The sequence below is a fragment of the Lichenostomus cassidix genome, chromosome 1 (assembly GCF_008360975.1).
Source record: "Lichenostomus cassidix isolate B80296 chromosome 1, HeHo_3.0, whole genome shotgun sequence".
Classification (NCBI taxonomy): Eukaryota; Metazoa; Chordata; class Aves; order Passeriformes; family Meliphagidae; genus Lichenostomus; species Lichenostomus cassidix.
The window spans coordinates 71961866-71977973 of NC_139479.1; the positions used below are offsets into that span (position 1 = coordinate 71961866).

Below are 16108 nucleotides of genomic sequence, written 5' to 3' on the forward strand. Positions count from 1 at the left end.
GTGCCACGGTCACTTCTCTTCCACACCACGGATCGCCACAGCTGCATCCAACCCACTGCTTGCTCCTCAAAGGGGAACCCTCCTGCGGGAAGGCTCTGGGGAAAACCACGCCTCGTGCTGAACTGGCTGCTGCAGGGGCGTACGGGGGATCACAGCTCCGGGGCAGTGCAACAGCCGCCCCACTCCCGGCACCCTACAGCAGCTCCCCAGCGCCCTGACCCTGACCCTGTCACAGCCGGCACCCAGCAGCACCCAGTGGCACCCAGCAGCACCCAGTGGCACCAGAAGCACCCAGCAGCACCCAGCAGCACCCAGCAGCACCCAGCGGCACCCAGCAGCACCCAGTGGCACCAGCAGCACCCAGCAGCACCCAGCAGCACCCAGCGGCACCCAGCGGCACCCAGCAGCACCCAGCGGCACCCAGCAGCACCCAGCAGCACCCTACAGCAGCTCCCCGGCTCCCCCTCAGTCCCCGCGCGCCCCCCGCCCTCCCCCCGCCCTCGCAGCGCGCGCAGGCGCGAGACGCGGGCGCGCGCACCGCCGCCCACCGCCGCCACGGTCCTCCCGCGCCCCCCGAAGCTCGCGCATGCGCGCCACACCCCCCTGCCGCCTAATGCCAGACCCCTCTGCACGAGCGGGGCTGGTCCGGGGAGGGCGTGGCCAGCGGGGGGCGTGTCCCGGGGGCGTGTCCCTGGCGCGGGGGCGTGGCGCGGCTCGGCGCGCCCTGTCCATGGTGCGGGCGGCGGCGCGGGTGTCCCCGCAGCGGGAGCGCGGCGGCACGGGGCTGTATGGACGTGATGTCCCCGCAACAGGAGCACCTCGGCCCGGCCCGCTCGTCCTCGGTGAGCGGCGAGGGCAGGGTCTTCGCCGCCACCGACAGCAAGAAGGTGAGGCCGCCCCCGGAGACCGTGCGGGGAAAGCGTCCCCCGGCCCTCGTCCCTGTCCCGGAGCTTCCCGCGGGGGGCACCGCAGGTCAGCGCGGCCCCATCGGGCGCTCCACCGCGCCGTCTCCCTGGGTCCTGCACGGCGCTGGGGTCCGAGGAGCCGCCGGCGCAGCGGGGCTGTCGGCGGGAAGGGCTCGGGCACGGGTTCCCCGGAGAGCGGGGCTGCGGCGGTGCCGGTGTGGCTGCGGGGCTCTGCCGGGTGGATAACCCGGGCACCTCGGCGCGGTTGCTGCCCGCGTGTCCCGGCAGCACGGGGAGGCTGCAGCCTGGATGTCCGCGGTAGGTGCGGAGCGCCGCTGCACAGCTGTCCCGGGGAGCTCGGGAGGCGTTTGCTGGGTGCTGTTCGGCGGAGTCAGAGGGCTTTGCTGCATGGATTTCCCGGTGATCTGGCGCGAGGGGTGTTGCTGCAGGGATGTGCTGGAGCGATAAGGGAGTTTGCCGCATGGATTTCGTGGGGAAACCTAAAGGGCGCTTTGCTGGATGGATTTCTGGAGGTTTTGCTGGGTGGCTATCAGAGAGAGCTGGGGAAAGGTTTGCAGAATGGTTATCCATGGGATCGAAGAAGGATCTGCTGCATGTATGCCTGGGGAGAGCTAGGGAAGGGTTTGCTAGAGATGAGGGTGTTTAGTGGCTCTCGCACGTGCTTTGTGCAAGAGAAATATAAGAAGCTTCCTGAAGAAGAGCCTTGTGCAAAGTGGATCACAATTAATAGCAAAAGAGCCTCATCCCATCTTCAGAACTGGTTGTAAAATCTGTTTGATGTCTCAAATTGCTTTTCAGCATCTGACACAATCAAGTGCAAAATGCTCCCTTCTGCATACAGCCAAGCACTTGTTTCTGCCTTATACTTAGCTGTAACAAGTGAGCTGTAATATCCAGATTCTTGCTGCTGTATAAAACAGGAATTGTTTTTTTCCTCTTTGATTTAGCAAGTGCTGTAGTGTTTTTCTATCCAAAGTAGAGCTGGTACCTTGCTACCTTGCAGATTTTGCTTCATAATGACATTTAAATGTATTCACTGTCTTGTCTTTAGAGGTGCACTTCAGATGACTGTCAAATAGGCTGGCAGGATTAGAACGACTGGCCAGGTTACAGTGTCCTTTAGTAAATCTGTCCGCCTGGTGACAATTTAGGATGCATAGTAGTAAAGTCTGAGCTTGTGTCCAGTCCTGTGGCTAAGCAGTCACTGGGATTTTGCTGGCCATGGCACAGCAGTGCAGAGGGAAGTGCGGCTGATGTGTCTCTTTGGGCTGGGAAGTGATGCTGTGTGTTTCCATGGGCTGTGTGTGTGTGTGCTGTGTCCCACCAAGCCTCACAGTGCTCCAGCCTGACTGCAGCCCTGGGGGCCTCTTCTTGTGGCAGCTGCTGTCAATGGTGAAATGGTTGCTTGGAGAGAGTTTGCCCAAGATTTCTACTACACTTTGCTGCAGTTAATACCTGATTGGTTTTTGAAGGGGGCATGTGATACACCTTCTCAAGGTGGTGGAGCACCTTCTGCTGCCAAGCTGGGCAAAATGATGGAGTAGAGACTCACCCTCTCCAAGTATTGTGATCTAATTTCAGATGGCTAAATGTGCAGCTTTGATTTTTATCAAACATTTCTTTCATTTTTGCTGAAGACAGAATACCATGTACCTTCCAACCTGGCAGAGCCCTGATGCTAGGCACCCGCCTGAAATGAGAAGTTGTGTTCAAGTACTGTGAAGATGAATGTTTTTATCGTGCAAGTTCTACTTCATTATTCAGCATTCTGAGGACAAATATTAATGGTAGCACTTATGTTTCCTATTCCTGCTCCAAAGAGCCCACAGTCAGAGGAATGCAGACCTTGTTTTTGCCAACGCTGACAAGAGAGCGGGATATTACTTTTTACGGATCTTGGCAGCCCTTTTGGAATTCCTCAGCATGGAGGCACATGCAGCGGGGGTACAGATGGAGATCCTCCTGTGGAGAAGCAGCTTGAGACCCTGGCTGGGCCATGCAGCATATGGCAGCTTTGCACACCATGCACAGCCAACACAGGCAGCCACCAACATCCAGCCAACAGCTCAGCTGCTTGTCCATGGTTGTGGTGCTTCCTTGAGACTACTAGCATGCCACCTCTTTATGCCTCTCTGAGGAAGAAGGTTCCTACCTTTATCAATGTGCAGGAGAGGAGTATTCCTAATTTTGCCTGAAGATGGATCTCAGTGACAGTTCAAATATTTCTTTTACTACTTGGGTCTCATGGACTCTATATATACCTCTGTTTTGTCTTCCACTCAGTGCCAAAGCATCATTTTTTTTACAATACCGAAAGTTGTTTTCGGTACCAGGGAGTTTACGTTGTTTGTATTGGCTACACACAGTGAGATGGAAGAAATGTTGGCAAGAAATCAGTTTTGATACTGGTGACACAGCATGTCAAGTTAAACAATTTTGTTGCAAACATGTATTTAACATCAATTGTTTAATTTTCTGGCAAAAACTGCCCCTAAATATGTGATGCTAAGCGACCACTGAACCTTTCTCCCTTTTTGTTATCATGACTATATTTTCTCAAATTAGCTGAGATTTGCTGCATTGTTCTGTGGTTTTTCTGAACTCCTACTTCATCTTCCACTTGGCTGTCAAAATGAAGCTGAAGGATCACGTGCTTGATCACACCATAGAACCAGAACAGAGACAGAAAATGTCTAGGCCTTTTTTTTTTTTTTTTGTGTGTGTGTGACCATTTAAACTAATATCCTGGAAACGTTTCTTTGCCTTTTCTTGGCATGCAAAATAATTTGCACGGCTAATCTACCTCACAGTCTGTGGGAGGTTCTCTCTGTTAAATGCTTACAAGGCACTCAAGACACCCTGCTAAAAGGTGACATTGAAGTGCAGCGTTTTAGTTAATGCTTTTGGAAATTTTTTCAAATTTTTTTCCAAAAGCATTAACTAGTTTCCCTCCTTTACTGGACTAACTGGAGTCACTGGACTATGTGTGATTGACCCTGCAGAGAAGTTTTGTATTGACTGTTTAGCTTAGTAACCAACACCAGCAAACTGATGCAACTCTGAAGTGGATTGAAGTAGCGTGATTAAGAGTGATTATACTGATAGAATTTATTTCCACAAATATTATAATACAAAATTCCTACAAATTTGTCAAAACAAACTGTGCAGCAGAGATGTCTTTTATGCCAATGTGACTGTGTCACCAGTAGCAGCTGGGTCATTTAACCATATTTATAAGTTCCTGGGGTTTCACTTCTTTCTTCATAGAGAGGCTAGATTTCAGCCAACCCTGGGTATTTTACACAAAACAATATCTGGTAGCACAAGGATTCACTCCTAGGCTTTTTGCTGCCTCCTTGAAGATTTCAAGGAACTGCTTAAAATGTTTTAGAGCCTCAGCAATTTATAATATTTACACCTACAATGTTTGCAAAAAATAAACCATTTTGCATACTAGTTAAAATAGCATTTATGGTTTGAGACTTGAAATATGGCAATTCCATCACCATAAAAATGTGTTTCTTTGTGATTCTGATCACAAATGAGTTTACTGGCAGGGAAAAGGGCATTATAGTCTTCCCCAACAGTGTATTAAATGGATAAAATTCAAGCAAATTAGCAGTGTTGGAAGAGTGAAGATAATCATACACAATCTTCATCCCTTGTCTTACTCTGAAAAGATGAATCAAGTATGTACACTATATTTGATGATACCTTGATCTCATGCCCCACATATGTATGTTTTTTAACATAAAGCTCCTTAAGTAGAGATTTCGTCTTCCTGCAAGACTCTACCTTGTTTTTTATGGTCCTGGCTGAGAATTTGGTGGGTTGTTTCTAAAATCACATGTGGTAGTGCTAGAAATCTCAGACATCAAGGAACACTTCTGGCACTGTTTTAATGAAGTGGTGAACAATTCCTATCATCCTGCAGACATATCTTGTAGCTATTTTGTCTCTGATGAGGATGGAAAAAGCCCCTGTTTTAATGAAATCACCTCCAAAGTGGGCCCTTAGGTTAAAATCACTTTGGTAGGCTGTGCTGGCTTACAGTAACTTACTGTTGTGATGTGCCTCCTGATGCTGCTTTAATTACAACTACTGTCAGCAATCTGTCTTCTCTGTCCATGAGAGAAACTGAAAATTATGCATAAAACAATGTATTCTAGTTTTGGAGTTTCCTAGTACTGGGATTATTTTTGCCCCTCATGGTGGCAGTAGGAAAGAGAGGCGCTTGATAGGTCATGTGAGATCTAATACCCAAGAACTGCAGATACCAAATTATTGCCTCTTTACTTAACACTGCTTCAAGTATTGATGTGGAACGGGGAAAATCTCCTCCTTCTGTCATCTGTAAACTGCTCCTGAGAAAGTCTTTTTGTACAGAAACAGGGGTAGAATTTTGTCCATGTTTCTATCTTCCTGCTCTGTGGCAGGTTTGAAAGGAAACTTTGGGCTCCAACAAGACCACTGCAAACAGAGTCACTGGTCTGAGCAGTGTGGGCACAGTACAGCTGACTCTCTGTAGGGCCCACAAGGAAAATATTTGATGTTTATACTAGTTTTTACAATTCTTTCACATCTCCCATCTTGTGATGTAGATTAGTGGGACCTTTTGAAGACATCCATATCAGTGCTTCCAAAGATTTGTATCCTTTGGGAAGTAGTTGGTGGAACACGTTTTGCTCTTAGTTTCTTTTATCCACTTTTCTGTCCTACTCTGAGATGGCCTTTAGTCTTTTCTTGCTCACTAACAGCTGCTGTTCCATGATGATGTGCTTTTGCTTCCACTGTGTTGATAGCTCTTTTCTCTTGTGCCCCTGCAATTGTTTTCTCCACAATTATCCATCCAAAAATGGCTTTCTTTCTAGGAAAGTCCTTGTAAGTAAAAGTATTCTGCCAGCATAAACAAAAGCACATAGTTTTGTCACCTGCTCTGCCTTGATGGTAAATGGTCTCGTTGTGGGATCTACATCTCTGCTCCTTGAGCCAGCAGTTCACATGCAGTCATCTTCTCACTCTGTTTATGAGGGCTTGAGAATGTTAGAGGTCAGTATTGGTCCTTTGCTTGCTTTAACAAAGTATAAGAGATTCATGTTATTTTTGGTACTTTTTGACAACCCTAGTCTGTAAGTCTAACAAATACTGGATTATAGTATGGAAGAAAAAATAATCTGTTGCCTCTCTTAAGTGGCCTAGTGATACAGGGGTAAAAGTGATGCCCAGTTGTCCTGGAAAATTAACTGCTATATGCTGAAGATTGTTGTGGGGTTTTTTTGATTGTCAGGCAGTTAGCTGAACTTTGCCTCATGGTTTTTGGTTGTCTGTGCTTTAGTTCATATCTAGTTAAACAAGGAGTGCATGCCACAGATATGTTTTGTTGCTCAGATGGCAAGAGCAGAGTTTGCATGGGTGAAATCCCTCACAGTTATTAACTTAAACACATTTAAAGAGTAGGCTGTGTTAAATCAGACTTCCTTTCATTAGAAAACTAAAGCAGTGAAAGGAAGAGCTTAGCCACTTGAGCACAATCCTCAGCTCGAGGCATTGGCACATCTGAGGGTTGTCCCTGTCATCCAGTTAAATGACCCAGGCAGATGTCCCAGCCTTGACCCATTTCTGGAGTGAGCCTGTAAATCAGGAGCCTGAAATCCTTCAGTGTCTGAGGAGGCTTTAACAAGGTTATCTGCACATTGCTGAGGAAGTATTTGTGCTGTGTCTACCTGTCACTCAGGAACTAAATAAATATTTCAACTGTTTTGTATGAGTTTCTTAAACAGACATCAAGTAACATTGTTTTCTCATCCTAAGCTCAAACCACTGCAAGAAGACAATTTTTCCCTGTGTTAATGAGCACACATATTTTTCTGTTTCCTGTCTTTTGCTTAGATAGCAAGGAGAGGATTGATCATGATTAACTCTATTTGCTTGGTCATCTTAGTTTTCTTTTACAGTCAGTGGAGGAAAACTTCCTCAGACAAGATGACCTGTGCCCTAAATTGTCCTTTTCTCTCTGGTGGCTGTAAAAGGAGCACAGGGCAAACAGCTCAGGTGTGTGAGTCAGTGGCTGGGGGAGAGGAATCTTCCTGCATGTGTCTGACCATTGTCTGGGTCAGGCACCACAACCTGGCAACGTGGGCACTGTAGTCCCAGGGAATCATGGCACACAGTCCCTGCTTTAGCCTGCCTGCTCTGACCTCCTATGCATGTGCAGTAGCTGCAGCAGGGTATCCACTTACTGCATAGATTTTCACTTCTCTAGATACTTGAAAATATTATAAACACTCTATATGTATTACTTAAGCTACTTGTCATCACAAAATAAATAGAAATTGCCATTAATTTTTTTCATACATTCTTTATTTTATTCATGCTCTGCCATTCTCTTTATAAGCATGATATAGTAAAGTGATGTACGTAAAGTGCAGGAACAGTTCCAGGTTTTTTTATCTCATCGTATGTTACCTTTTCCACAGTGTAAATCAATATTGTAACTTTGCAATATATTAATTTATATAAATTTCATTTAGTACCATTAGGTACTTCAACTGTGAGACAAAATTAGTTGAATACTGGCAGCCAGGAATAAATTTTTCCTGCAGCTGGATGACTTGTGAGATACTTGTGCAAGTTGTACTGTAATCTGTAGGGGTTCTGATTCCTGAGGAGACACAGCATATTTTCAGTGATGGTTTGCGAGCTTTCTGTCCTCAGCATGGTGGGCTGATCTGCTCATAAACCGCCTACCATCACAGTTTGCAAAACAGTGTGTCAGATTGTAGGTCTGATCAATATCTGGTGTAAATTTATTCTTTTCCAATCTACAGGCTTATGACTTCTTATACGAGATGAGAAACTGGCCAAATAATACCGCCTGTCCAACATCTGAAAATGCAAAACCTTTTTGTTTCTGTTAAAAAGCAATCAAGACAATCATGACCAGAAATGCAGAAAGTATGAAGTAAAACCTGAATTGGAGGGGTGGGGGCAGGAACTCAAGCTTTTGAATGTGAGGAAGACAGAAATAACTCTAGTTTGTCCTGACTGACACAAGATTATCATCTTTGCATCTGGCACATTGTAAACATTCATTATAGACACTGATTTTATGATACATTTCACATGGGTGTGACTCAATCAGCAAGCATGAAGATTTCTCTCTGTGTTGACCTTTATATTATTTACATGAAAAAATGGGAGGTAATGATGTGGGACACATGTTGAGAAGTGCTTCTCTGTGTCCCATGCTTAGATAATTGGTCAATGCATCTCCTTTTCCTCCCAAACATCTGCTCTCACTACAGCTGTCCAGGATATATCTCCTCCACATTGCCATCCTTGCACATATAAAGGCAATAAAAATGAGGACAGCAGGCAACTGAATCCAACTTAACCAAAAGTGAATTTATCCTCTTCCTTCTCAAAGTAAATCAATTCAAGTTGTCAGGATGATCACTTATTTTCTCTTCCCAAACTCTGTACATAGCAAAATAAAAACAAAACACCCCTTTCTGTCTGTAGTCAATGTCTCTGTGTAATGTGTTTATTTGCATACAGCTGACCTAACTCACTGCAGTTTTGCTGTGAAAATTTTCCTTTTCTCACTCATCAGTGATCTTTTTCTGTTTTGAAGCTATTTGCTTTTTCTATTAAGATTTGCTTAGTAGCAGAGCTAAGCGTTTGCCCAGAGAGGCTGTGGAATCTCATCCTTGGAGGTAACACAGACCTGGATTGGAGGTGGTCCAGAGCAGTCTGGTTAAATGGTTCTTGCTCTCAGCAGCTTCAGAGAGGCTGGATTACAGACCTCCTGGGATCCTCTCTGATCAGGATTATCTCTGCCAGTTATTTGAGCTCTTTCTAAACTTGCTGTAGTCTAGACTTTACTTTGGTCTTCAGACATTTAAGTCAAGACTAGAATCTTGCTGGGACAGGCACTATTCAGCACTGCTGACCAACCCAAGTATGAAAAAATTGCCATAATTGTCATAGATTTTAAAATGCTGCATTTTTTTCCAGTGTCTTTTTTTTCAGATTTGAAGAGCTTTTTGAAAATGTAACCAAACTTCCACTGCATTTGCAGGAGGTGAGATGCTCCAGTTTTTACCTCTGCAAAAGCCACCTGCCCAATAATGAGTAAATTGCAGTAAATTTCCCATTGGGAGTTGATGCTTTATATAAACTTGTAAGATGTGATGGTTGTGTGGCTGGTCTTCTGTAGCATGTTAGAGTGCATTGTTACACAGATCTGGTTTTGTCTTCATATTTGCAGGTATGCTACTTTTAAAACCACTAACAACTTTTCAGATTTGCTAGCAGTTAAGACAAACTGATTTCATTACCTAGAACAATTCAACTTATTTATTTATTTATTTTAAAATTATAAAAAATGGGCATCTCTTTTGTAAGTAATCTGTTATTATCCAGTTATAGTCCAAGTGGAGGCAGCTAAATGTTCCCAGACTTAATTTATCAATCTCGAGAAGGTTATTTTTTGATAAAATAGGGAGGAGGGGATAATTTTTGAAGGTGAATTGAAATTACACAATTGAATTTATAACAATTGCTGCACAATAGCTGTAACTGAGTATCTGACAAAACAAACAAGCATGCTCTACATCAATAGAGAACCAAAAAAAAGGCACAATAACAGATGGACTGCAGTGAGTAAAAGAAATGCACTTGTCAAAAGCAAGTAAAACACAGAGTTCAGTTTCTCCGAGGGGAGCACACTGTACACCTGCCCAAACAAAATGTGTGCCACATCCAGCACATACATTGGCAGAAGAATCAGTTGTTCTGACTGTCCTAGCATATTTTTCCTGGTAGTCAGTGGTTATTTTTAGTAGGAAGGAAGAAAGTTATGCTTTGTGATTAGCTGAGAACAGAGACTTCATGACTGACAAAGGTTCACCTGTTTGTGGGCTCTCAGTGGTGGCCAGGGCAGTGTAAGGTAGCACTGCATCATTGGATACTGTCCTGTCAGGGTCTCAGGAGGAGTTTGACCCTGGTTCTTTTGTTCACCAGTTTATTGTGAAAAGTATTTGAGCTAAATAAGGTAACAGTCACCCTTCTGGTGGAGGGTCAGTGAGAGGAGAGGTCATGCACCTTGGCAGCAGGCTGCACAACCGGTTCAAGACAGCCCTCCAGGGTTAGGGCCAGGACTACTCAGTCCTGCTTCTGGCTGCGGGAGGGAGAGTGAATACATCGTGGTGAATACATTTGCGTTCAGGGAAATGTGTGTTTTTGTCTCCTGTGGGTGCTTTTGAAAATTTCTACCTCTGGGGAAAATGCTGATATTTATTTGCTCAGTATTTTTATTGTAGTGTTCAACTTCACTGAATGGAAATCCATGCTCCCTTGTTAGCTACTGACATTTTCATCTCTTCCTTGTGCTTTGTCTTATTTTTCCCTACGGTGTTCTCTGTCTTTGAGTGTCTCTTTTTCTCATTCCCTTCCTAGTTCTGTGCTAACAACTGTCCTGCCTCTCGCTATCTTATTTTTCTCATGCATAATCAGGAATTTAAAAAATGTCATTATTGACTATTGAGGGGCAAGATGCAACGCTCCAGATAGATTAGTAGGGGAGGAAAATGCTCTCATCTCTAACGATTTGTTAGAAAAGGGAAGCCCAATGTAGCATGTAAGGTCAGGTGGGTAGAGTCCAAACCTTAATTTATGGTAGATGTCAGATCTGACACAGAAATATATGAAGCATATGAAATTTAAACCACTGCCTGGATACTTGATATATTCAAAGTACAACAAATTGCTAAGGCACAAAAAGTGGTTGAGGACCAGCCCTTGGTGTTTATTTGATATGTGCAGTGTACCTCAAGTATGTGTGTACAGACACTAGTTATCCGCTTTTCTTTATCACTGGCTTTCTGGTCATGCTCCTGATTTTCTTACTTTTTGATATTTTGCAACCATTTTCCACCTCCAGGGCTGCTGAGGGCAATAACTTACCTTTTTTCCCATTGCCTGAAATTGGAGTCTGGCTGTGACCAGTCTGTATGCATGCAGTTATTGTTCCAGATCTCACCTGTGATTTCATATTGTTTCTCTTTCCAATCAGAAAATGAAGAGTTTGGCCCAAAGACGCCAGTCTGCACCATCTTTGATCTTTGTCAAAGCACTCAGCAGATCTAGATCGGCCTCAAGGTGAGTCAGTGAGTTTTGCTGGCTGTACTGTTTTACAGTTTCTCAGTCTGAAGCTTGAAATGTTTTTGAACTATTGTCCACACCAGGTTGTTGAATACAATTCAGGCCCATTGGTAGCTGCACAGCTCTGAAGCCTGCTGAAAGATGTAACAGAAGCAGCCCAGGCACCGGCTGATCTCCTTGAGGGGGTTTGCCCAGTACTGCCACACTGAGCTGTTTATACCTGACTGGGTGGGCAGGGCTGTTCTGCAATTTGCAGCCTGGCATGTGACATTTGGGCTGCTCAGTTGAGAACAGTTTGTGACTGACTGTGATTGCCTGCTGTGGAGATGGCATGGGCAGAAGAAGATGAATGTTTTCTGCTTTTTTGCCTTGGACACTTACACAGTGCCAGGCATAACAGGATTGTTCACTGTACAATTGCACAATTTAATTTGAGCTAAGGTTCTTCTGTCATTGTCTGCTGCATGGTACAGACTCTCCAGGGCTCTGGAAGTACCTACTGATTCAGGACAATGGTGTGGGCTGAGATCTGGTGATCACAGCCTTCTCCTGTCTAGTATTAGCACTTGTGGGGCTGAATATGTAGGTGTTAAGCATTCAGCACTTTTTGTCCTTGTTCTCTGCTAGAACCAGCTTCCTCCTTCCCTCCCTCCCTTCTCCAATGTAAAGCTGCCATAGGAATGGAAGTTTCTGTGGAGCTAGTCCCCTGTCCAGCCCCAGCCCTGACCTGCCATTTGAACCACTCTGCATACATAACTTTTTTCTTCCTGCACTACAGTTCATTAGACTTTAAACTTACAAAACGTGTTTATCGAGAAGTGAACCATCTGGTAGGCTGTTAATGCTTCCAGCTGTGTATTGCTCTTTACGAAGAAATGTTATTGAGGGAAATAAAAGTATGGCTTTGTAAGGAATATTTTTTCCTACTCTGTGGTGTGTTAGGTAATCAGGATGTGAGCTTTGGAAAGTTTTCTGTCTTTGATCTAATTAATACCTGGTTTGACATCATGCAGAATTCCACAGTGTTTCAGAAACCTGTGAGAGTATTCTGTGAAAAACTCAGAGTTGTAAAAGAGGAAAGTCAAAATTCATTTACCTGCTGGTATTCAGACATTAATATTGTTCTTCAGTTCTACTTTTAAGATTTATTTTATTGCCTGATCCATAAGTATCAGAAATCAGAAATAGCTGGAGAGACACTGAGTGGAATACACACTGCATTTTCACCTATGAATGTTATGCTTTCTTAAGTGTCTTGCTTGTATAACCCAGATCAGAATTATTTCCAAATCTAGTGTGTGAAAGGATTTTTGTGTGAGGCCTGTTGGCAGAAACTTTGTGGTGGAGAGGACCAAAGAGGGGAATGCATTGCCTTGTTCTGTAGTAAGGCAATGCTTTTCCTACGTGACAGACTCTGCTGTTTTCACAACTGATGGATGCTGCCTCAGTCACATCTGTCCTCTGCCTGTGGCATGCAACAATTTTGCTGCTCCTGTTGGTTTGAACTGAAGTCTGTGGGCCTTTGTAAGAAGTATTGGGTGAAGACTGTGCACCCTGAAGTTGGAGCAGGTGATTTTGTAGCTTCAGAGTTTTCAGTTTAGAGGGTGACACTTTGGATGGTGTTTATTACTGTTCACAGGAGCAGCAATTCTCACCTGTGCCTGATTTCCTTGTTTGGCTGTGCAAAGCACATACCTCTTCATCACCAAACTGATGGATGAATTTGATCTTTCACTCGGTTTGTTGTGTAAATGCTTAACTCTGGTGAAGTGCTTTCTCTGAAGGAGAGCTGAAGGGCAACAAAATGACTTCTCATGTTTTCTAAGCTCCTCCAAATGTTTTACCTCAGACCTGTCTCTGCTCTTAGTTCTTATAGACACAGCCAGTCTGCAAAATCCATTATTCTTCTCTGGCAGCGAACCTTAATACTGGAACTCCATAACACTTACTTGTTAATGGTTGATTAATGACTGGTAGATAATAAAGCTCCTATCTGAAGTTAACAGACATCTGTGAGGGATTTATTTGAATACTCTCACCTCAGCAGCTGGCTCACCTCAATATTTGTTGAAACTAATGAACAAGTGCAAAGTTTAAAAGGGCAGGAAATACTTAGAAGCCGAGTCAGTTTGTGTTTTTATACCACTTTATATGTCAGGTGTCCCTGGTTTATATACAGGGCACTTTCATAAAATGTAGTGGCACTTTGGACAGACTTACTCTGAGGCATTTTAAAGTTTATTAAAGCTATTTATTCAAAGAAGCCATTGTGGCATCTGGAGATGGCTATTTAGCATTCAGAGGTCTAAGGGTTTTTGATGGTAGTGTTATCATAGCTGTGATGACATGAGGATGTTGAGCAAGGTGAGATGATCTAGCTGAGATGGAAAAACCAAATGCTTGTTTGTGCCATTGTCCTCTTGTCCAAGCCTGAAAGAGAAGCAAGTCTGAAAGTCTTGTGTGCTTAAAAGCTTGTCGCCTTTTTCTCCAGCTCTGTCATTTGGTTTAATGAACATTCAGCTTTCCTTACAAATCTTGCCTTGTCAATCATTTAGAAGGAGTTACATGATATTTGGTCTATAGAGGAATTCTGGGATGGCTGTATGGCATGGTGGTGCACAGAAGGGAAACTGCTGTAATCCATGCCTCACTTGACTTGCACCTGCAGGCAGAAGAGAAACACAGTAAATAGTATAGATATTATAGTGGAATTTGGGCCCTCACATCCAAGAGATGAAAATATGCAGACCACCATTGCCACCTATTCTTGTTTCTCTTCCTTTTTTCTGTACAGCTTCCTTTTAATCACAAAATTGTGATGAATAGCCATGTAAAGACTGTTCCACATCGTCTGGCATACTCTTCGGAAGCACCTTGAGCAAGGCTATTGTAGAAATACATTGGAAAAATAAGCTTTTGGTATTTTTCTTGGCTGATGCTCAGGTGCAGAAAAAATAAGTTTGATAGTTAACACCATTAATGTGTATGAAATCAGCAAAGGATTTGGGTTAGTTATATTTGGCCCTGGACTTGTTCTGCAGTTGTAATTTTCCTCTTACTTTTTCTTGGTGTCTTTTAGTGAAACTTGCACAACTTAATGACATAGTTCAGTGCAATACAAATTACATGCTTGAAACAGAAATGTCTAAGGCCTGGATTTAAAACATCAGGTATTGTCATCTCAAATAATTGATATAAAATAATAAAGACTTATTTTAAGTCAAATTTTCAGCCTTTGTTCTGCTGTCCCTCAAAACAATTTTTGCATGTGACAAAAGCCAAGTTTTTGCTCTGCATTGGTGGACTTCTGTTTGCATCTCTGATGTTTCACAGGGACAGCCAAACTCTGCACTGCAGTCGCCAGCAGCTTCCCCTGTTCTATTGTACACCTCACCAAATCTTTGAAAGTGATATTTTTACATGCTGAAACTAAGTAATATAATTTCACAATTTCTAAGTCTGGAAGACCATTTATAGATCTGTGTCTCTACATATTAAAGGTGTTAAAATACTGAAAATGTAACAACTCTTTTTTACAGTACAAAATGTGTTTATGATGTTATTTTGGTGTAAGCTGGAAGCACAGGCTGTTTAAAAAAATACCCAAAGGATATTCTTTAGAGTTTTATGAATAAATCCCTAAAGAACCTGAAAAGGAAGCTCCTAAAATGTTACCCCTACCCAATTTTATTATGTGGCTTTGATGGCTGAAGAAGTGGAAGGTAAAAACTGAGGATTTCACAAGTTTCAAAGGTGTTTTCTCCCCTTGTTTACATAGAAGTAATGTTATGCCATTCACAGAGAGGTTGTACTTCCTTCTTCCAGTGCACAGTAAGTGATTCTGGCATGTTATCTTCTAGGGGTCCTATGCCAAAGGCTAAATATCCCAGATAACAAAGATCATATGTGTAATCTAGTAATACATTCCACTTGGCGCGAGTCAAATACACAGAGTGTTCCCAGAGTCTTGGACATTGTGTTTTCAGGGTTTTAGTCAGAAGATATGAGGATGATCCAAGCTATGGGACTAGAAGAAGACAAAAATAGAGACTTTTAATAAATGTAAATTGCCAGAAGGCCTTAACTGTCTCTTTTTCGCAGCGAAGATGAGTAGCTGGTGTTTCAGGCCAAACTGGTGGCAGGGAGGCAGGAGATTAAAGTTCACTGCAAGTAACCAGCTTGTTAGATAGATATCTCAGTTGCGTTAATTTTGCTCACCCTTCAGTCATTTCCCTGCCAGTGGATTGGTTTGCCTGCTGGTACAATCTCTGTGAGGTACGTTTGGCTGGCGAGGCCTTGCGCCGTGCGCCGCAGCCGTTTTTACCTGCTGGCGCTGGACGAGGCCCTCATGCAGAGGCTCCCCTGCCTGCCCCCCTGCCTGCCCATGGGGAGGTGCGTATTGCCCTGGCAGCCCCCCGGCACCATGGCAGTGTTGGCTGCAGCGTGGGCTGTGGATGGCACCCACTGGCAGAGGCCATCCCTGCCAGACAGAGGAATGCCACCACCATGGCCTGGCCGGCCTGAGGTGCCACTGCTGGTGGCTCATGGAGCACGGCTTAGGGTCACCCTGCCGTGGGACGCGGCCCTGGAGTGGTGTGAGGGGCTCTGGGGGGCAAAGACTGCCATGCTGTGTGTGTGTGTTGGGTTTCCATGTGTGCTTTCCACGTGTGGTCAGTGGGAGTTTGCCTCCAGAGCTCAGAACCAGAGCGGGAGCTGCCATGGACAGTGCCATCCCAGCTGGCTCCAGCTAGGCATCGAAAAGGAGGGAGAATCCTATTGCTAGGGGCTCAGTCACCAAAGCAAATGAAAGCTTCTTTGTTTCTGGGTCTAATTCTTAGACTTGACTCAGCCTCGAAACAGTTGATCAGGATTTTTTCTGAGATTTTTTATTTCATTAAAAGTTTTGATGTTTTAGCGTTTTATGCTTTATCATAATGGGCAGAAATCTCTGTAGGAGAACTTCGCCCCTCAGTATGTCATGTTTCCCTGTGTAAGGTAAGCATATATGAATTTGTAGA

At 44.1% G+C, this 16108-nt stretch overlaps 1 protein-coding gene across 4 annotated transcripts in view; it reads left to right on the forward strand.

Moving 5' to 3' along the window:
• Window positions 1-688: 688 nt before the first annotated feature.
• The window catches only part of ARHGAP20 (Rho GTPase activating protein 20), a 57849-nt gene continuing 42429 nt past the window's right edge, over window positions 689-16108 (forward strand). For 3 of the 4 annotated variants that reach the window (XR_014852823.1, XM_085063664.1, XM_085063678.1), the window contains exons 1-2: window positions 689-887; window positions 11002-11087. Coding sequence is in view for 3 of the 4 variants with exons in the window: in XM_085063664.1 (XP_084919790.1) it covers window positions 789-887; window positions 11002-11087 (185 nt within the window). In the remaining variant the exon portion in view is untranslated. The remainder of the gene's footprint in view (window positions 888-11001; window positions 11088-16108) is intronic. The other variant, XM_085063655.1, reaches the window with a different exon arrangement.